General features: G+C 49.4%; 1 protein-coding gene across 4 annotated transcripts in view; it reads left to right on the plus strand.

Annotated features, from left to right (window-relative positions):
* Positions 1 to 18653, plus strand: part of POLA2 (DNA polymerase alpha 2, accessory subunit) — a 23811-nt gene extending 5158 nt beyond the window's left edge. For 3 of the 4 annotated variants that reach the window (XM_072970278.1, XM_072970277.1, XM_006216699.4), the window contains 14 exons: positions 2540 to 2646; positions 4713 to 4906; positions 5687 to 5775; positions 7002 to 7157; positions 7706 to 7768; positions 8459 to 8501; positions 11253 to 11377; positions 11987 to 12025; positions 12711 to 12784; positions 15685 to 15793; positions 16064 to 16170; positions 17012 to 17071; positions 17330 to 17456; positions 18151 to 18653. In XM_072970278.1, coding sequence (XP_072826379.1) covers positions 2540 to 2646; positions 4713 to 4906; positions 5687 to 5775; positions 7002 to 7157; positions 7706 to 7768; positions 8459 to 8501; positions 11253 to 11377; positions 11987 to 12025; positions 12711 to 12784; positions 15685 to 15793; positions 16064 to 16170; positions 17012 to 17071; positions 17330 to 17456; positions 18151 to 18303 — 1446 coding nt within the window. In that variant the 3' untranslated portion in view covers positions 18304 to 18653. The remainder of the gene's footprint in view (positions 1 to 2539; positions 2647 to 4712; positions 4907 to 5686; positions 5776 to 7001; positions 7158 to 7705; positions 7769 to 8458; positions 8502 to 11252; positions 11378 to 11986; positions 12026 to 12710; positions 12785 to 15684; positions 15794 to 16063; positions 16171 to 17011; positions 17072 to 17329; positions 17457 to 18150) is intronic. The other variant, XM_072970279.1, reaches the window with a different exon arrangement.
* Positions 18654 to 21750: the final 3097 nt, after the last annotated feature.

The following is a 21750-nucleotide window of genomic DNA, read 5'->3' on the forward strand; positions in this document are numbered from 1 at the left end:
AGCTACTGTGTGCCAGGCACTGTACTAGACACTGGGTAAACTGGTGAATGAAGCAAGCATGGGTGTGCGCTGCTCTCAGGAAACTGACAGCCAGTGGATAACATCGCCTATTGCGGAAGGCTTGAAAATAAAATGACTATGTGAAGTGCCAAGCCCAAAGCAGTGTATTCAGTAACAGTAGTTACCTTTTATAGGAAATAAATTTTTGGAAATCCTTAAACAGGGAGTAAGTGTTCATTTTTCAAAGTAAGTTACGCTGTAAGAAAGCAGGTGAGTAGTTTAGGTGAGCCTTTTGGGGAGCAAGAAAGCCAAAATGTTCACAGCACCAAAGTTGATTGTATCTTGGGGAGCTAATAATGATCATTCAGCTCTCAGACTGATGCGTAAGTCAGATGCAAGTTCATTTAACTACCTGTTAAAGTATACCCCCTCTGATGGCTGGAATACCGTATTGAGGGCACCCCGTTCCTGCTACAAAAGTACTTAGGAGGCTGAATTACGGATCAAAATTTGTGACCACAGAATCAGAGCTAAGAGAGTTGGAATGAAATGAGCAAATGATTTGAAATATGTGTCTGAAGCTCAGAGGAAGTGCAATTTGGGTCTGGGGTGGAGGCATGAAAAATGCTGAGAACCAGGCCCATCACATGGAAACTGCCTGACCACTGCCAGGCACCAGCGCAGCACAATGACAGAGTCAGAGCCCAACGTTGGCTCTGGTTCCCCAGCCCAGCAGCACCAGGGTGGGATCTTGGGGGCAGGAGTGCCCTGGTACAGAGGTGACTTTGTCAGTGCTCTTAGCTCATCACCATTAAATATCTGGCTGTGCAGTTGACACACTTGCCCCTGTGCTCACCATAACTCCCAGTTATAATTTGACTCTCCACACGTCCTGCCTGACAAGGGAGAGTTGTGTTAGCCTGAGGATTTGAAGTTCCCATGCTGTCGGCTTTACGTTTCTAATAAATGAATAAACTGGCATCCTGGGCTATAATTTGGGTTTCTGGCTGATGTGAGGGTATGAGACTCCGGTCCCTCTGTGTTTCTCATTACAGGTAGATAAACTGGCACATAGTGTCAGCAGTGAGTCTCCTGAGCTGGGTTAGAGGGAACACATCCCTGAGGAACGTAACTGGAGCAGGTTTGCTGACACAGTCAGGTTTCACCACGAGGGCTGAGGCTGAGAGCTACGAGCCTCTGCTCTCTCCCCGAACCCTATCTTGTCCAAGAGACAGACCTGGAATTCTGTAGCCCGCTGAATGTTAGAAAGGTCTTTCGGGAAAATAGTTTGAGGAAATATATCAAAACCATAAAATCTTTTCCATCCTTTGGCCCAGTAATCATCCCTAGTAAGAATCTCTCGTGGGGAAATAATCTGAATTATAGGAAAAGGCTATGTGTGTGAAGATGGCTGTCTCAGCATTACGTAGAATCACCAGAAATTACAAACAACCCATACGTCCAGCAATAGAGATGTATTATATATCAATTCAATCATCACAGCTACTAAGAAGGATAAAGATTGTGACAATGTGGGAAAATGCTCATAATTAAAATACAGCCAAAAAATCAGTTATAACAAATGTTTATATCTAAGATTGTAACTACTAGAATTTGTATTTTTTAACTGGAAAAATATTAAAATGCTAGGAAGGAATATTTTTAAGTGGTTATTGTTTAAGGGAGGTAGCATAAGGGCCTTTTTAAAATCTAGTTTCCATTCCAGCTACCTGATGGTTTTGAATCCATTCTGCACGTGTCGCGTAGTCACCCCGGTAGGCAGCTTTGGTGGCATGACTTAAACACGCAGCCAGGAGGAGCCCAAGGGCAGGGAAACGTCTGCAGGCTGGCCAGCCCCCTGGTTGCAGTCCAGGCGAGGATTTTGTCTTTGCTTGGCCACAGTCAGTTATCCCAGCCTTTGGGAAGCAATAGATCTTGGGACTGCGTTTCACCCTTCATTCTGGGCATCTCTTTGGATTCTTGCTGATGAGCAAAACCCAGAAAACAGCAGTGACCATCAGTGAGGCATTTGCTAAATACTCTCCAAGTATGAGCTCAGCCATGTTATCTGCCCAGAGTCACTCCCTTCTTAAATTTTGAAAATGTGTTGTAGACCTTGCCAAAACAAGCAGTAACACGGTCCCATCCCTTGTCAGGAAAATGCGTCCACACAGGTCAAAACCAAACCCATAGCAAAACTCACTGCTGTTCTGAAGCAAAGAGAAGTGGGGAAGGAAAGTGAACACATGAGAGATTTGACAGGACAGATTGCCTGCTTGGCAGTCCTTCTGGGGGAATGTTGTTGGCTTTTTTTCATAATTGCCTCCAAAGTGGAGACTGTACTGATGAATCCTGGGTTACAGTTGCTGAAGGTCTCTGAGAGGTTACGCCTGGAAGGCAGGGCCTTAAGGAGAAGCAACCCTGGCCCAGCGTATGCCCTTCGCTTGGGCACCGTTCTCCCTTTCTTTCTAAGAAACTCTACCTTTAATTAGCAACTTGGGTCTAGAGAGACTGGACTCTTTTTCTGTTTTGTTTCCAGGGTTCTCAGAAGCGAGCTATCGCCACCCCAGAAACCCCCCTCACAAAGAGGAGCGTGTCTGCCCGGAGCCCCCATCAGCTCCTCTCGCCATCGAGTTTCTCTCCAAGGTATGCAGCACAGCTAATTCCGCCGCCAACCAGCAGGCCTGCCCGCCCCCTTCCCTGGTCACCTGGCGGAGGCCACCTCTGCAGCGTGACTCCGTGCACGTGGGTGGACGTTCACCTCTGCTGTGAACTGACCGGAAAGCCTATTGCTCCCTGCCCTCCCTGCTTTCTCGTCCTGTGTGGAAAATTACTGTTTCTTACGGTAATTAAGGAAACTCGCTTTCCACCCACTTTTCTGGAGCTCATTTCCTAGATCAGGAACTGATATCGTCTACTGAAAACAACCTGTCTATTCAGAAGTCTGGGAGGCCTACACGTCTCGCCAGTAGAGGCAAATGGGTCTCCACCTGCTTCTGTTAGTTCATTTGTTGTTGGGTTTCTTCTTTTTTTTTAATCTATTTATTTTTTTAAAAAAGAAAAGCACGTATCTTTGTTCATAATGTTGCGTAACCTGTTTTTTGTTCCTCACTCAGGTTACAACTAGTTTCTGAGAGTTTTCTTGTCACTGTGAATCTACGCCGACTTAATTGGTATTTTATCCCTGCTGCCACCTCTGCCTGTAAATCCACAAAGACCACATGTGACTTTTTGAAATCTGTAAATGACACGTCTTCCGTGAGAGAATTCCATAGGCGAGAGCTCTGCTGAGTAGAAGAAAAGGTTTTCAGTGCTGCCCTGTCAGGACGAGGCTAAGGAGCAGAAATGTTAGCCAGCCAGGGACACACTCACTGCCAGGAGTCACTGCTTCAGGCTGAGCCGAGCTTCAGATTTTCCGGCCCTGTCACGTTAGAAAGGAGGCAATAGCCGTCATTCAAGACGAGCAGTAGTTGGATTCAGAGGACAATTTGACTTTAGCGTGGTCCACTCCTGCTTTCAGGGGTTCTCCAACTGGCTTCTGAAGGGAACCTTCTAGATTAGAAGGGCACCTTTGGAATGTGGTACACAGAGATGGTTCTCACAGGTGTGCCTGCACTGTTAGAGCAGTTCTGTTCTCTCAACAAGCAACCCTCTGAAATCCAGATCTGTTTACAGCTGCCCTCGCTCTAGCCTGTCACTGTGTCAAAGGGCCAGCTGTGATGCTCGCCCCACGGAGCCCCGCAGGGAGGTGCTCGGAGAAGCCGGCGATGTGCCGCCCAGTCATTTTGTGATGCACGCTCATAAAGCTGACATCAGAAACTGGTTTTGTAATTTATGAAAGTAACTTCTAAATTATTCAGGCAGAGGCAGGCTGGAGACTGGTAATTAATCAAGCTCGTTTTCTGTAGCCTCTGTAGAAAGAAGGGATGGCGGCACCCGCTGCAGGGGAGCCCACGTAGGACCAGTTCCTGCAGTTTTGGTGCATGAAATGAAGCCCACTTTAATCAGGCCTGTCTCTAAGTTCTGTTCACAGCTGAAGGGTTGGAAGCCCCCACTGTCCTCTAAGCAGATCAGGAGCACCCATGTGTCCTTGGAGGTGTGATTTATCAGCCAGTAAGTGGAAATACGAGAACTTGTCAGCTGAGACTTGGAGAATGGGAATGTTTGTTCAACAGCTGACTGAATTCATTCCACGTCCACCTCCAATGACACTGGGGAAAGTTGATTCATTTCATTTAACTTCATTTTGTTGTTGTTTCTACCGTGACCTGTATTATGAGGTATGACTATGCACAGCAACTTTTGGCTTACCCACCGTTCTGGGCTCCGATGTTGTTCTAGTAAATGCTAAAAATTCCTAAGAAAGAAAAGAAAATGTGGTACTCAAAACTTGCTTTTGAATCAGTTCAGGGTTTGGGTTTTGTTTCACTTTGTTTAGTGTTAAGCCAAGGGAAGACCTGTTAAAATATGTCTGTCTCTAAACTTCTCTAAACACTTCTGGTATTCCTCAGCCTGGTATTCCTCAGCCCTCCTCATTCCTGAAATTCCTTAAAGGTCCAGGATGTCCAAACCCATTAAGCTGATTAAATTTATAAAATGTGAGGCCAGCCTGACGTTTCTCTGATCCCCATTTCCAAAAGGTGACTTCAGTTTATTCCTCTCTCCTTTTAGACACGAACACAGTAATGTTAATGTCTTTTGCTTCCATTTAGCGCTACTCCCTCTCAGAAATACAACTCGAGAAGTAACGGAGGAGAGGTGGTTACCTCCTTTGGCTCAGCGCAGGGGGTATCTTGGTCTGGGAGAAGAGGAGCCAGTAACGTCAGCCTGAAGATCTTGGGGTCTCCAGAGCCACTAACCAGGAGCTACAAATTGATGTTTCAGAAGCTCCTAGACATTCGAGAAGGTAATTATTTTTCTCTTTGAAATTCTGAAGGATATAAAACTACCTGGAAGTGTTTCGAGTCTGTAACAAATCTTCAGCTAGGCTGGTAGAACAAGTTTCAAGGTTGCCTTTGACTATGTAGGTTGGTAGATGTCCTCTGGGTGCCCCTGTTAGTAAAGGGACATGAAGTGATATGCTTTATATATAGATATCTTTTTTACTTATTTATTATTGTATTATTTAATTACTTTATTTTGGCTGGGGTGGGTAATTAGGTTTATTTATTTTTAGAGGAGACACTGGGGATTGAACCCAGGACCTCATGCATTCGCTCTACCACTTGAGTTATACCCTCTCTCTGTGATACTCTTAATAATTCTCCCAAATCACATCACTTTGCCATCTTCCAGTAACAACCACTTGAACAGTGTGAAGGAAGCCAATTAAAGTAGTAAAGGCAGCAGACATTTATGGGTTTTTCCTTGCGAAGAATGGAAGGTTCTCCAGGTTGGGCTTGGCTTCCCGTAAAGCTCCCTGACGACCTGAGTGAGAGGAAGGTTGGGTGGGAGCCAGGCCGACGCTGGGATCATGCCCTGTGGCCCCCTGTGGCCACATGGAAGGTGGGGTTCAGCCAATGTCAGGAAATTGACTAGGGCTTCAGAAAATACAGCCTGGCCGGTATCCTAGTTACCCTTCCCGCTTCTGTAAAATGACTAACTTTAATCTTTTACAAGATGCTGTATTTTCTCTTCTTGGCAAGTAAAATGTCTTAAACACATTTTTCCCCCTCTGGGATTTCAGTTCTGACCTATAAGATAGAAGAACTTGGCAGTGAACTCAAGGAACATTACAAGATTGAGGCTTTTACTCCTCTTCTAGTCCCAGCACAAGTAAGAGTTACTCTAATTGTCCTTCCTAATTGATATTTTTAAATTGATAGTCAAACGGCATCCTCCTGCTTCCTTTTACTTCGTGTCTACATTCTAGTTAGAACGTCTGTCTTGGATGAATTTGGTAACTTGTGTCCCTCTGAAGAAGAACTTATAAGTGCTTTCTGGTTTTGTGACCAGAGAAGGTCATTTTCTTTCCACTTGGATTAGGGTCTCGCACATAAGCAAAGATCGAGGGCCTTAAGCATCCAGGTACCGGGAAATAAGGGCAGCAGTAAGGATAGGATTTCCAGAAATGGAGACTCACAGCCTCTCCCCTTCTTTGGTCTTTGTCATTAGGGACTGGCTGCTGGCATGTACCAGTGCTTTCTCTCTAGGCTGTATTTCGCTCTAAGGGGAGGTGTGTTCTAGAAGACTCTTTAGGGTACCTCTGTCTTATGTTTGCATTCAGAGTTGGAGAAGTTGGAGTTGCAGTTGGAGAAGATATGTAAAAACCATGTCATATAAGGAAGTTTCAGAGGAATTGGGAGGAAGTAGTGGAGGGGAGGCTGGGACGTACGATCTCGTTGGGAAAGATTAGACTTCCTTGGTTTGCCCCCCAGGAGTGGGATCAGGACAGAGGAAGCCACAGAGAGAGTAATTTCAGCTCAGTTTAACGAAGAACTTCCTGTTAAGAGGCTGTATGCTGTGTGGTTAAGGATATGGCCCTGGGGTCAAACTCCTGGGCTTCAAACCCAGGCTTCCCCCATTGTTTGACCTTGCCTAAAATGCCTAACCTTTCAGTTGCTGTTTTTTCTCATTTGTAACATGGATGCAGTCATAGTATCCACGTCACGGTTGTGAGGATTAAATGAGTTAATACCCATAGGCCTGTAGAACAGTGCCTGTGTTTAGTGAACTCAGTAAACGAGAGCTACTACTAACAGTTATCCAGAGGTGAGGGAGTGGGCTGCCGAGGGGGCAATTCCCCTTCGCTGGAGATGCTCCAGCTTAGGCAACCACTTAGAGGGGTCCAGGCCTTGGGTGGTGGATGGACCAGATGCCCCTTAAGGGTTCTTCCACCCCTGGGAGCCAGTGATGATGCTGGTGGTCGCCTTGGGCTCAAAATGATGCCCCACCAAGAAAAACGTGCATTGTTGTTTGGGGTCCGTTTTGCTCTTCACCGTATTGACCAGATTTTGAGCCCCTGTGCCAGAGACTGCTGTTCTTATGTGCCCCTTCGGTAGGAGCCCGTCACTCTGCTGGGCCAGATCGGCTGTGACAGCAACGGGAAGCTGAACCATAAGTCGGTGATTCTTGAGGGAGACCGGGAACACTCCTCAGGCGCTCAGATCCCAGTGGATCTCTCTGAGCTCAAAGAATATTCTCTGTTTCCTGGACAGGTGAGATCGGAGTGTCTCCACCGGGGCGCGGGCGTGCTGTTTGCTCCACAGTACGTGTGGTGGGCTGTGGCTCTAGGAGGAAGCATTTGTCACCAGCCAGCTGCCCCTCGCTTTTGACCTCTGGTGCCCAGTGGTGTAGCTGGCGCACAGGCCCGAGAGCAGACGCCAGTGTGGGGATTCCCACCTTTCTCTGCGTGCTCGGACCGTCGCTCCGGCATCTGCCAGCGGGTTCCAGTCCCAGCCCCACCCCACAAGGCGGTGATTATGGAGATGGTACTTAACCTCTCAAAGCCAGTGTGTCCTCATTTGTAAAGTGGAGATAAGAGTTCTTACCTCATAGGAGTGTTGTAAAAATGAGATCGCTGTGTAGAGCATAATTATTACATGAACATAACCCCCTTGATTTGTTTTCTAGAAAAATACCCCCAAGGTTACAATTACAGAGTAAGAGCAGCTGGACAGTACTTTTAACTATATCAGAATAGCTTAGTCCAGGCCTCCTGTCTGCCGCCCCTGCTTTACAAGCTTGTCTGCTGCCTGTCTTTCAGGTTGTGGTTGTGGAAGGAACCAACACCACTGGTAGAAAACTTGTTGCCACCAGACTCTACGAGGTACCTGTGTGCCCCTCCCTTTTCCCCGGTGTGCCACAGGCACAGTGTGTGCGGCTGTCTGTCCTAGAACCCGTCCTTTGTAAGAGCCCGTTTATTTGCTTCTCAATTTTCTGTAGAGTGGGACCTACCTCTAGGTCAGGGCTTTGCAAAGTGTTCCGCTGAAGGGCAAGACAGTAAATATTTTAGGCTCTGCAGGCCACACGGTCTCTGTCATAATGTCAACCCTGCCGTCGCAGCACAAAAGCAGCCACAGACAACGGACAAGCCAGCAAGTGTGGCTCTGTGCCGGTTTGCTTACAAAGACAGGCGGTAGCCAGATTTGGCCCACAGCCTGTAGCTTACCTGTCCCTGCTCTAGCCAGTAGCCCTCCTCAGATTTCCAGAGGATGCAGGGCAAAGTGGCAGGTACCCTCCCCTCCCCTCCTCGCCCAGCAGGACCCTATGCCTTCAGGTTCCTGTTTCGCTGCGGCTTTTTGCTAGGTGTTTCGTGAGTTTAGCCGTGACACCCGCTACCTGGGTTTCTTTGCCACTCTGAGCAGTATGGGAAAATGGCAGGACTGTCAGTTTTGTGGGCTTTGAACTCCAGGGAGCAAGACACCAGCAAACCCACCCCTGTCCAGTGCCCACCCCTTTCTTGACCAAAGGCAGTGCCTGGGGCAGGACCTCACAGTAGCTTCTCTCCTGTTTGAAGGGCGTGCCGCTTCCATTCCATCAGCCCACTGAGGAGGCTGGAGGTAAGCTTTGCTTCAGAAGTTGTTTTGCCAACATTGAGGGTGGAGGGTGGTGGGCAATGGTCCAGGAGTGCAGTTCCTCAGGCCCCGGGAAAGCTTCCAAAGCTGTTTGAGAGCAGCGTGCCGGAGCTCTGAGGGCAACTGCGGACTGGTGGCGTCACAGGCCCTGTGAGGAAGACCAGGGATCTGAGCTTTGTCAGCATTATCACCCACGTTCTGATTCCACAAGGTGTGTCATTTAAAGACTCATGTGTAACAGGTATTTGAAGATTGCTTTGAAAAGGGGAAAGAGCAGCAACTTATTATCATTATTTTTTAAAGAGCAGCAATTTAAAAAAGAATTTTATTTAAATGCCGTGTAATATCCTGGATTGGATCCTGGAAGAGAAAAGGGACATTAGTGGAAAAACTAGTCACATTTAAATAAAGTCAGGAGTTAACAGTAGTACGCCAGTGTTAATTCCTTGATTTTGACAAATGTATCGTCATTATGTCAGATGTTAACGTTCGCGGATGCCGGGCGGAAGGTGTACATACGGGAACTCTACTATGGAACTTTGGAACTTCTCTACAATTCTCAAGTTATTCCAAAATAAATTTATTTAAAAGTTAGACAAATTTCAGTGGAGAATGGGTATAGCTCAGTAGTAGAGTGTGTGCATAGCAAGCACAAGGCCCTGGGTTCAATCTCTAGTACTTCCATTAAAAAAAAATAAAACCTAATTACCTCCTGTAGAACCGCCCCCCCGCCAAAAAAAAATACACAATGCTGTATGTCAACTGTATCTCAGTAAAACTGAAAGAAAAAAAGAGACTGATGTTTTTAAAAATTAGATTTCTCAGAAAGCCAAGAGGTATTTGGTAACTAACCTAGATGGGAAAAGACAAACGCTTTAATAAACTTTGCTTCAGAAATAATTCCAAGCATTTTTCTAAGAAGAGCAGAAGATTATTAAGGATTAGCAGTGAGATACAGGCTCACCCCTCCACATTAATACTGTGTGAGTTCATTCTTAGAGACAACCTGGAATCAGGAATGAAATTTAGGAGTTTCTGGCATTGCACATTCTGTCAGAAAATAAGTGTTTATGGCAACAAGCATGCTGATGTGAGATTGACTTCAGGGAACGGGCAGGGCTGAGATGCCTGAGCTGTGGCAGGGAAGCCTCTGGAAGCCGTTGAATAGGCTGTTATGGGCTCAATGTAGTCAATCATGAGGGTGCTTTTAAGAGGGAGGACAGGAGGGTGATACTCAGAGAGATTAGGAATGTTAGGCTGCTGGTTTTCAGGGTGGAAGAGGGGCCGTGAGCCAAAGATTGCTAGCAGCCTCCAGCAGCTGGAAACAGACTCTCCCCAAGGGCTCCAGAAGGAGTGCAGCCCTGCCCACACCTTGATTTTGGGACTTCTGACCTCTAGGACTATAAGATAACAAGTGTGTGTTGTTCGAAGCCATGAGATTTGTGGTGAGTTGTTACAGCAGCCACAGGAAACTAATACAGCTGCATATTAAGAAGTCAGGCTCTCTGGGTTTCGTTGTTGTGAGCTATGGAACCCAGTCCAAACTAACTTAAGAAAAAGAGATTTTGTTAGGGGAGGTCCAGGTAGTTCATGGACTAGACAGGTGGCTGGAAATTCAGGCTTCTAACCCGTATTAGGGTTTAGTAACTCTAGGGGTCCAGGTGGGTGGAGTTACCCAACTACCCCATCCAAGCACCTCTACTGGGATGGGTCAGCGCCAACCTTTTTTCTGTCCTTGGATGGTTTACCTTTAGACTCCACAACCCAGAGGAGATTATGAAGGACTTAAACTGGGTCGCGTGCCTGCTCCTTGGCTAGGTGAGGACAGTGCGCCTGGTTGGTAGCCCCACCTCAACTGCCTTATGGAGGCAAGGCTGATCCTCCCAAAGGAAAGCAGATGCTGTGAGGAAAAGGGCGCCAAGAACAATGCCCCTGTGCCCCATCACACAGGAGTCCCCATTCCAAGCCTCGCATCCACCTGTCTCCCTGCGCTCCTCAGTATGCCACATTCTCCAGCTGCACTCATCACCCGCCAGCCCTTCACACTGAGCACTCTCAAATCTTAGTGCCTTGCCCTTGCTCCCGGAAAACTACTTACAACTGTAAGCAAAGTGAAATCAAATGTAAGCAAAGTCACAAAAAGATAAATCCTATATGGTTCCTCTTAGACGAGGTTCCTAGAGTCAAAAATCATAGAAGCCGACAGTAGGATGGTGGTTGCCAGGGGCTGGCGGAGGGAGGGTGGGGAGCTGGTGTCTAGTGGGTACAGAGTTTCACTTATACAAGGTGGAAAGTGATGTGGAGAGGGGGTGGGGGGAATAATTGCACAACATTATGAATTTATTTAGTATCACAAAAAAGTTTACTTAAAAATGGTGAAGATGGTAAATTTTATGTTATGTGTATTTTACCACAATAAAAAAAAAAATGCCGGAGGGAAACCACTTAAGCGAATGTCGCTTTGCTCCATCCTGCCCTCACCACCACTACCTCCCTCACTCGCGCACTGGCGGTAGAGCGTCTGTCGAGTTCTAGTTACTTGCGTGCTTATCTCTCCCTGCCTGCTGGTGGAGGATTCTTTGAGGGTAGGATGAGGTCTTACTCCTCTTGGATTCCAGTGTTGCACACATTAGGAGGTTCAGTCAGTTGAATCCTGTGGCATCTTTCCCTAACTGTCGTTCCTGCCCACATCCCAGTGTCTTCTCGTCAACACCTTAACTATCCCTTCTGTCATAGATTCTGAGCAGATCATGGTCCTGGTGGCCTGTGGACCGTACACCACGTCTGACAGCATCACATTTGACCCCCTGCTTGACCTGATCGCCGTCATCAACCGAGACCGGCCGGATGTCTGCATCCTGGTAGGCAGCCCTGCTGGGACAGCTTTGCTTGGGGAGGCACCAGCGGGGAAACTGGGGAGCTGGTCTTAGAAAAAGGTCTAATGAGGTTCTACATTTTTAGGAAGTGTGTCAGACTCTCCTCCTTTTTAAAAATACTTTTTAGTTCTTAGTCTACATCTTTGGCAAGATGTGTATAGTCTTAATCCAAAAGCCCAAGATTTTTTGCCATTCTTCATTGATTTTACGGCATTCTCACCTCTATCTTATCACTCCAACTTGTGAGCTAATCTCTCTGAAAGCTCAAAGTTCTCCTGCATGGAGGTAGATTTCCCCTGCTGGGTTGAGAAGGAAAAAGCCCACTATTGTAGGAGGCAGTGCAGCTAGTTTTGGGGCCCCAGTGGCCCCCTCCATCCAAGGCTCAGCTCCTTCTGCCTGTGATATTGGCTAAGCGCCCCAAACCCATCTGCCTCCTGTTCCAGGCTCTATAGGCGGCCTTGGAGGGACACGTGGGTCCTGGGCAGAGAGCTGCTAGGAGAGGTTATGGGAAGGTGCTCACAGACCCATGTGGTTCTCATTTGTTCTTTTGGTACCTTTGTTTCCGCCCCCACCCCCACCTCGGCTTATTTGCAGTTTGGACCTTTCCTGGATGCTAAGCATGAACAGGTTGAGGTGAGTGACTGGGGTTGGGGTGGGGGAGATACCAGATACCTGCACTCAGTTGAGCCCTTGCTGTTACTTTCATCTCGGAGTTTATCCTGCATCTGTTACAACCTAAATGAATCCCTGTGGCTTATTAGGAATACATTATTGCAGGGCATTTTTAATAAAGATACCGAATTTAAGGGCATCATTTAAGGGCACCAGAATACAAAGTTTGGAAGCTGGGGCAGGGGTTACAAATATCCGAGCCTGTCGCTGAGGCACAGGGGTAGGGGCAGGCATGGTGTCACTGGGTCCTGGAGCTCTGCTAGTGAGAGGACCTTCCTGGCTGCTCCCCTCAACTCTGACCCACGTCTTGCTGTCCTTTGAGCATAAAACACAAATGGCCCTTCTGAGGACATTTCCTCCCTTTGTCTCAGGGGAGACACAACCCGCAGAAAAGACTGCACAATGCTCTTCTTCCTAGTCTTTCCCGTAGCTCACATTCAGGAAGGTTAATTCTTCCCCCATCTCCTTTCCTGCCGCCAACTACACTCCACTCCTGGAGGACAGAGACCACAGCTTTTCCATCTTTGCATCTCTCCTTCAGCTCCTTGCTCAGCGGCTGGTGCCCAGGGTCACCTAACAGACGCTCAGCAAGTGAACAGACACCGGCCATCTGCCCTCTAAGTCTGTCTCCTTTCTGTTCTTGCAGAGCTGTCTACTGACAAGCCCATTTGAGGATGTTTTCAAGCAATGTCTACGAACAATTATCGAAGGGACACGAAGGTCAGAATTCAAAACGCTGGACAGAACCTTAAGCTTCCCAAGTTTCTCCAGGGCTTCCCGTTCAGAAGTCATGGCAGTTCCCATCCTTTCATGCTTTTGAACCAAGAGATCAGATAAAACTCTTGAACTTCAAGTGCACCGATGCCGAGAGGCGTCTTTGTAAAACACAGAGATAAACACACTTGAAAGGAGAAGGCTACACAGGCTTTCTCTCTTCCCTTGCTCTTTCTTTACTTCCTTCCTTTTCTCACCCCCTTTTGTGTAAACTCATATTCCTCAGGGATCTTCCCGGATGCTGCTGAGGAGTGTTTGATGACTTACACAACCAAATCCCAGGGGGCCCTAATGGCTCGTTGTGTGAGCAGGAGTTTTGGGGTAAGCCCGAGTCCTTCCCCGAGTGCATGCTTCCCCCTGTTTTGAGGGCACTGCCAGTGCCTCAAGTGAGCCATGGTAGAAACTCATGGGGGAGGGAACCTGGAATCATTGCCAGGGACCAAGAGACAGAACTGTGAAAGGCCACAGCAGCAAGGAGAGATGGCAGTTCTAATTTGAGAGCAGAGTCTATTCCAGGAAGAGTCTAAAGCTGGAAGTAGAAAGTTTTTCAGGAAGCTGACACCCCCACTTCCTGTCCCTCCCATCCAGAGCCAAGGTTTGCAACAAATTGGTACAGGTGGACATCCTCTGGGGATGTGCCTCCCTGCAGCTGAGCGCATCAAAAACAAGCATTCCTGAGGCTAAGCTTTTAAAAATAAGTCTGTAACAAAGGTTGTTTTTAAAATAAGATGTATAATCTTCTGCCTTCTGGCCGTGAGAACTGATTCCAGAGTCGATTTGTTGTAATACTACCTTTTTGCACCAGCAGTGTGAGCCAGCGTTGGACGCAGGACTGGGGAGGAACACTCCCTAACTGACCCCAGAGTCAGGGCACTGGAGTCGTGCCACTGACATCCTGCAGCTGGACCTGCCCCTCCCTCCCTGCCTCCCTTCCTCCAAGGGAGATAACACAAGTGCCTTCCCTCTTGCTTCCCAAGTTTGTTGTGACCCTAAAGGAGGTTGTCAGACATGGAGAAGCCGCACGCTTCTCAGGAGATACATCCCCGAAAAACAGGAGCAGGGGTGGTGCCCCTGTTTTGTCAGCCCTAGGTCCGCTCTGGGATAGGCAGGGACTTTGGGGCAGGGCCCCAGCACTGGCTGGGTGCTTTCAGTTTGAGTTTGGGTTCTGCTTTTGGTGCCTCCCCCATGTGGTATTGACAGCAGCGGTACAAACAAAGAACAAGCAGGCATTGTTACGCAGGCTGAGCTCCCAGCACCACCAGGCACTTTCATCTGCAGCCAGTGTGCGCCTCGGGGGAGGGGCGCTGTCCCGCCCTTCCCAAAACAGTATATCCACGGACCTCTTTGGGGGAATGTAGTTTTATTCTGAGAGGTGAGAAACACAGAGCCTTAAGCTGATTTATCTGTAGAAACCAGAGCCAGTGAAGAAGCACCTCCCTCCTAAGAGCTGAGAAAACCCAGGAGCTCACGTCCTGCTTGAGGGAGCGGCTGTGAGGACCCTCCCACCATGATGTATGAGGTTGTGCAATGCTCAGCATAGTTGGAATTTTCTCTCAGATCCCTCCCCCTCCAGCCGGTCTAACCATGAGCAGGAGGGCCATTTCCTCCTCAGCCGCTGCTCTTCCAGCGTCTGCGCAAAACAGAGCAGTTCCATCTCTCAACAGCAGCCATCTGTACCTCTGCCCTCTGTGTCTCCCACAGACCGTGAGCCCCAGGGATCTGGAGCACAGGCTGTCCCCATCAGGTCACCCCCGGCCTCTTTACCAGACTTCGGCACCCAAATCTGTGGACTTGAACAGTTACAGGGATGGGGGACTATAACTAATTTGCCAAGTACCTTTGGTCTTAAGATTCTGATTTTCTGTTGCAGAAGTCTGACAATCGAGTGACAAGTGTGACAGCCATCACCAACACTTTATCCCATACAAGAGGCAGCTATGTACCTGTATGGGACCTGTCCCTGCACCTGGGAAGGCCACAGCATTTTAAGCAAGAGAAGGAGCTGGGAGTGAGAGCTATTGGTAGATGTCAAACATGCCCCCAATGTAACAATTTACTCCTGTTGGTTTTCATAGGCCCCTGTGCCAGGGACAGCTGAGCCAACCTAGGAGTCAGGGTTTTTCCTTCCTGTTTGGTGGCTGAGGAGGATAAAGAGTTGTCCCCTACAGTTAAGGGGTTTTTCTTCACTTATATGTTGTAACCCTAGAGATTCTCCTTCTGCCTCCATCAAAGGAAACATCTGTCATCTCTGCTTTTACTGTTGCTCTTAGATATTTCTTTCATTTTTGCAACACAGTCTGCTGAGAAATAAAAACCGAAGGCATTGATTCTCCAAGCGAGAGAGGAGGGTGGGCTCTGGGAGAAGCCAGTTGGGTCTCCCCGCCCCGGATCGACTGGCATGCCTGGTCCCTCCCTAGGGAAGAGCCCGCGGTCAGGGAGGCTGCGTGACGCCTAAAAGCCGCAACTGTTCAGTGTGAAGTCAGAACTGTGGCTCCAGCTCTGGCTCTGAGGATTTCGGGTCAGACTCTTTTCTTTCTAGATTTCCTAGACCTCAAATTCTTCTCCCCTTTTTCTCCCAAACAGTAGTCCCCCCTCTCCAGCGGAACATCACAGGGAGCCAGGAGGAAGTATGCTCTGGGCGGCCCAAGCCACATCGAAGTGGTCATGTGTAAATTAGTACAAACTGTATTTCATTCACAATCTGTTCATAGAAGAGTTCGGTCCTGAAATTCTTCTGTGGATGTGGGGTCTTGTATCAAGCTGTGACACTTGCATTCTTTCACCCAGCTGTCCTCACTCAATGCACTCATTTTCCTTCCATTTCTGGCAATTTTTTGGCCAAGTAGCTCCGGCTCCCACCTGGTCTTCGTCCCGTCGCTAAGAGACGTGCACCACGAGCCCGTGTACCCACAGCCTCCCTTCAGCTGCCCCGACCTGCCTCGAGAGGACAAAAAGGTACTGGCGTCTGCTCCTTGACCAGCAAGCAGCCAGAATCGAAGGTGGCCCAGTGCTGGCCCGGGAGTGGGGTGGGGATGCCTTTTTGAGGCGTGCCTAGGGCCTGCATCTTAAGCACCTCTTTATAACAGGCAGATGTGTGATTCACTGTATGTTGGTTTGGTCCCCCTTTCAGGGATCTCCCCAGCCCTTGAAGACACCCCCCCTAACCTGCATGGAGAAGAAGTTTCTGGCTTTGGTTTGCAAATGTCCCACCCTTTCCCATTTTAGCGCGTGCAGTTTGTGTCTGAGCCCTGCACCCTCTCCATAAATGAAGTGATCTTTGGCCTGACGTCCACCGATCTGCTGTTCCACATGGGGGCTGAGGAGATCAGTAGGTAAAACGTGTATTCCAGTCCAGCTGGCAAGACGCTGACCCTCGGATCCTGGTCCTTTCCTTGGCCACGGGGCTACTTGGCAGAGTCATGAGCGGGCAGCCCTCAGAGCAGCACTTTCTGCCAAACCCTTTGACCACTGAGTTTCCAGGTGCCCACAGGGAGCATTTGGCCTGTGTGTTTCTGTTACCACTTGTCTCTACAGTGTTTGAGACCCTGAAGAAACACCTTCATTCCATCTTCACGCTTAATTTATCATCATAGAAATTCATCTGCTTTCTTCATTTGCCACATCTGTGACTTAAATAAGATGTCCCACTTGTGGAAGATGGCTGTGAATTTACCCGCGGGGTGTTCTCCCTCCCAGAACAGTGTGTAGCTCTGCAGAGGATCAGACGCCGCAGCCGAATCTGTTGAGCTGCGCTTCAGCAGTTCAGCTCTCCCATCGCCCGGGATGGGGAGGCGGGAGAAGCAGTTCATGTGTTGAGTGAGACGGGTGCGCTGACTGGCTCTGGCTTGAGGGGCGAAAGTCACCCAAGCTACAGCTCACCTCACACTGGTGCAGACCTCGCCACAGGGCTGCTAATGACCTGCCTCGGCCCTAATCACAGGGGGCTCCCACTGTTTTGCCACTGAACCCAGTGTCCAGCTCCCCTCTTGTGTGGAAACAGACCGAGCCATTTATGGGCAGATCTTTAAACTTCCCCAGAGGTACCTTCTTGTCAGAGGCCTTGGCCACATCACTTCTCTCTAGTTTAATAAATCCTCGAGTCCTCCCTGAAGAGAAGCAAGCACTAAAAAACAAGGTTCTACACTCCTTTTCTTGCTTTTTTTCCTTTCCCAGTTCTTCTGGAACTTCAGACAGATTCAGCCGAATACTCAAGCACATCCTGACCCAGAGGAGGTGAGCCTGCCCGCTGGAAGAGCTGACCGCGAAGAGAGTGCTTTGGGGTCACTGAGCTCTGACACATTTGACTGAGAGCCTTCCCTGGGCCAGCACCAGGGAACTCCTCCCTGGGGTGACAAGCCTGCACCCTGTCCCCCAAACCCAGAGGGGAAAGGAACAGATGGTCTGTGGAAGCTGGAGACCAGTGACATGGAGGGATCCTTTGGGGAGGGGCCCCAAATCCACTGCTGCTAACGTTTCTCTCTGTCTCTGCAGCTACTACCCACTCTACCCGCCCCAGGAGGATGTGGCCATTGACTACGAACATCTCTATGCCTGTGCACAGCTGCCCGTCACCCCAGATGTCTTCATCACCCCTTCCGAGCTGAGATACTTCGTGAAGGTAGGTGTGAGCTCCGCTGTTTCCCAGAAATACCAGAGCCAGTCTCTGACTCCCTTCTAGTCTAGAAGTACCAGCTCTCCCTCCTCAAAGGTCTCCTGCCCGGCACGGAGGCCTCCTCTCTTGGGGGAGGTGGTAGGGCTAGAAAACAAATCTGTTAGTAAAATGCTTAAGTAAGCAGCGTCCCCTCGCTGCCCTCTCCCCCCAGAGCATGGTGCTCTGTCGGCCCAGCTTGGGAGCCCCGGGGGCAGGTGGGAAGGCTCTCAAACTATGGTTCTCATACACACACCCCAATTCTGATATGACCTCCAAGCAGCTTTCTTATCCTCGCCTCTGCTGCCTGAGGCCTTGCCCTAAGGATCAGATCCTCACAGGAAATTCACCTGACCAATGCCCTCTTGCTAAACCAGCCACTTCAGCCCCAAGAGGTAAACTTTTTTCACATTGAAAAACAAATAGATCAAGTTTGTCTCCAAGTTTGGGAGCTGACCGTCTGCCTGCCGAGTCTCCTTCTTTAGTCTGTTTCAGAGACTCAAAAGGCATTCAGAGTTTTCCAATATTAAGTTAATTTATTTGACTTCACAAGTGTTTTGTTGCCTTCATTTCCATTTTATAAAATCCTCTTTGGGGTCTGTTACATGATTCCAGCGTTTTCACATCAGTCTTGCTAGTTTTGGCCTTTCTTTTGTCTCCCCAGGATGTCCTTGGCTGCATCTGTGTGAATCCCGGGCGCCTCACCAAAGGACAGGTAGGGGGCACCTTTGGCCGACTCTACATCAGGAGGCAGCCGGCAGACAGTGGCGAGGGGAGGCGGAGTCCGTGTGCTGCCGCCCAGGTGGTCAGAATCTGAGGCTCGGCCCTTTGCATCTCCCACCGTGCGGGCCTCCAAGACATCTAAAGCCTGGGAGCAGCCCTCCAACAAGATCCCGCCCGTGGAAGGAGAAGAGGCAGCCAGCTGGGGAGGAGAGGGCCGCGGGCAGCGGGCCCAGCGGGAAGGCCTGGAGCAGCTGGACCTCCACCCTGAGCTGGGCTTCTCTAGAAGAAAGCTATTGTTTCGTCATGGACACGTGGAGTCCAGAGTGAATTGGCCGTGGATGCAACACATTCAGGAAAGTCAAGGCTTTGCAGTTTCCTACATTAGTCAGACACAGAAACAACTTTTGGAGAAATGAAAATAAATTCTGTAACTTCTGAGTCGAATCTTTCTTCTGTCCCTTTTTCCTGGTGAACAAAGAATGTTGCCTCCTTGACCTCTGTCCAGAGAAGGCAGAGTGTCATGCTGGGCTTCTGCATGGTTCCAGCCCTGGCTCCCGCATGGTTCCAGCCCTGGCTCCCATCCTCCTCAGGCTGCTCCCAAGGCCCCTGCAGCCTCTGTGCTGAGAAGGTGCTGGGCTCAGGCAGCCGAGCAAGCAGCTGGCTGCGTGCCAGGCCCTCCCGGCGCAGTCCTAGGCGTGCCGTGGTCCCAGCCTGACCTCTCCATCTGGAGGGGGCGGCCTCCCGAGCTGCGCCAGAGCTAGATTCCCTCGTGCTGGCTCTGCTGAGTTGCACAGCAGCGCGGGGCTCCCCTCCTGCCCAGAACACTTGGACGAGGCCGGGCCTTCCAGGGTCCCCAGCGTGTCCCCATGCCTGCGTGTCCTGGCATCTGGGGAGAGGCTGTCACTGGCTAAACACGAAGTGGGTTTCTACCCTCAGCTGGCAGGCCATCCTGCCTCACATGCCAAAGCTAAGCCTGGAAACCCCCAGCTGCTGGGCCGAGAGGTGTGTGAGGGAGCAGCCGTGCCGAAGCCTTGAGTCAGAGATAAATAGGTAACCTAGCAGTGTCCAACCTTTGCCTCTGTCCTGCGACAGTGAAATGGAATCAACAATACATCTGACCGGACTTCAGTAAAACTGGTCTCCCTTGGAAAGCAAGCAGCTGCTCTTGTTTCATTCATTTTAGAGGCACCTCCTCTGAAGACACGAATTAGATAACAGGCCCCAGGTTGCGGAGCTGATTTTTCCTCCTCCCCAGGGTTCCCCACATAGGAAGCACCCAGCCATGGTCCAAAGGGCCAACGTGACTTATCAGTCTCAGGATGTGGCATTTTTAGAGCCCGGGCCCCACAGAGTTGCCGCAGTTAGAGAATGTCATTTGTATTTCTATAAGCCAAATGTCAGCTAAAAATCCACCCCTCCCTGCCTTGGAAAACCCTTGCCTGGGAAGATTAGCCAACAGGCCTTTTGCCCTGATAAACAAGGCTCTGAACACTTACCGTGGAAGCTCAGGTGTGGTTCCTGGGGCGCCGTGGCTCTGGCAGTTATTTTCACATTGCTGCTGAAGGAGCCTTGTAACGTCTGATGCCCACTTGACAAGAAGATCCAGGGGCCCCAGTGGGATGGGGGCGGCTGGCAGGAGTGTGGGGGCGGGGAGGGAGGCGTGTGCAGGGCAGGGGGAGGCAGTGGTGTGCAGGGCAGGGGGAGGCAGTGGTGTGCAGCCCGAGGGCTGGGGTGGTGGGGGGAGGTGGGGGTGATGCTGGAGCTCGCGTGAATGGGAGAGAGAGCCGGTTGCCTGGATACAAGTCGTGTGATTGCTGGCAATGCTCTGGCAGGGCCAGAGCAGGCATTTAAAACAAACAAAAACAGCAGGATGCGAACCCCTGATTGCAGACAGGTCTGGCAGCCACGTGCCCCTCTGACACTAGACGGTTCCCTTTTGCTCTTGGCAGGAAGTCGGTGCCCAGAGACTGCCAGCTGACTGCTCCTAGGCCCCTCTTTAGCTGGGTCACCAATTTCCTGAAGCCTCATCCCTCCTGCTCGTGTGGGGCTCTTGCTCCTGCCTGCTGTGGGGCTCATGACCTCCAAAGTAAGGCTCTGGGTGGGGACGTTAGTGATGGAGGGTGGAGAAAGCCAAGAAGCCTGGACTGGGCCTGGACTCCTGTGACCCATTTGTTTCAGAACCCCCTTTGGTGGCATGTCCCCTGGTCCTGGTCATGCCCTGTGCCCTTGAGACATAAGCCCAAGGGTGAGGCAGATGGGTCTGAAGAAGCCAAGCCTTGCAGTCTTACCAAGTTGCCTCCATGCCTCACTGCCCCAGCCCTGCCTTTGCAGAGTGATACCTCTCACTCACTGGTCTGGCGGGGCCTGAGGCTGCCCTCCCTTGACCCCTACATAGCCACCCTTCAGGATTTAGGCTCTGTCTATACGATGGTCAGGGGAGGGCTGCTGGGGGAACAGGAGCCCCTCAGAGCTCCGCGTGTGGGAACACAAGTGAATGCCAAGAACGAAGATGGAGGCTTGCGGGGCTGGGGAGTCCTGGAGGCTGGGGGCCCCACAGGGCCGTAGTTCTGCTCCTCTGGCCCCCATCCTGCTCCACCTCCCGCAGCCACCTCAGGCCTGGTGTTTCCTTTTCCTTGACTCAGGGTCACCCAGCCTGGTTCAGCCCAGCCCTACCACTTCCCCAGAGCTGGGAGTAGCCGTTTGGGCTGATACTTCATTTCTCTGTTTGGTACACACTTCCTTTCCCTTGACCCTGAGGCTCCTGACTGAGCCACCTGAGAGCCAGTCTTGGCTGGACACACATGGCCTCTCCCTCCAGACAACCCTCTAACTAGATGTGAAAGGCCTTGACCAACAAAGGGACTTAGTTTTTTTCACATTTGAAAAAACATTATTGGGGAGAGGGTATAACTCAGTGGTAGAGCATGTGAGTTAGCATGCATGAGGTCATGGTTTCAATCTTCAGCACCTCCATTAGAATAAACTACAAAATAAAATAAAATAATGTAAAAATGTACACAACATTGTAAACTGACTATAACTCAATAAAAAATAAAAATAATGTAAATGTAAAAATGTAAAAAATTTAAAAATTTAAAAAAATTTTTGAATGTAAAAATGTTGAGATATAATAATAACATGAATGTCACCATTTTAATGTGTACAGTTCAGTGGGTTTTAGTACATTCACAATGTTGTGCAAACATCACCACTAATTCTAGAATATTCTCTTCAATCCAAAATATAACCCTATACCTGAGTCAGCCATCACTCATCATCCCCACTGACTCACAGCCCCTGGCAAACACTAATCTACTTTCTGTCTCTATAAATTTACCCATTCTGGGCATATCATATAAACTGAATCATACAATATGAGATCTTTTGTGTCAGATTTCTTTCACTTAGCAGATAATGTTTTCAGAGTTAATTCACATAGCATTATCAGTGCTTCATCCCTTTTTATGGCTGAATAATAGTCCACTGTACAGAAAGAGCATACTTTGTTTATCCATTCATCAGTTCATAGACATTAGAGTTA

The sequence above is a fragment of the Vicugna pacos genome, chromosome 10 (genome assembly GCF_048564905.1).
Source record: "Vicugna pacos chromosome 10, VicPac4, whole genome shotgun sequence".
NCBI lineage: Eukaryota > Metazoa > Chordata > Mammalia > Artiodactyla > Camelidae > Vicugna > Vicugna pacos.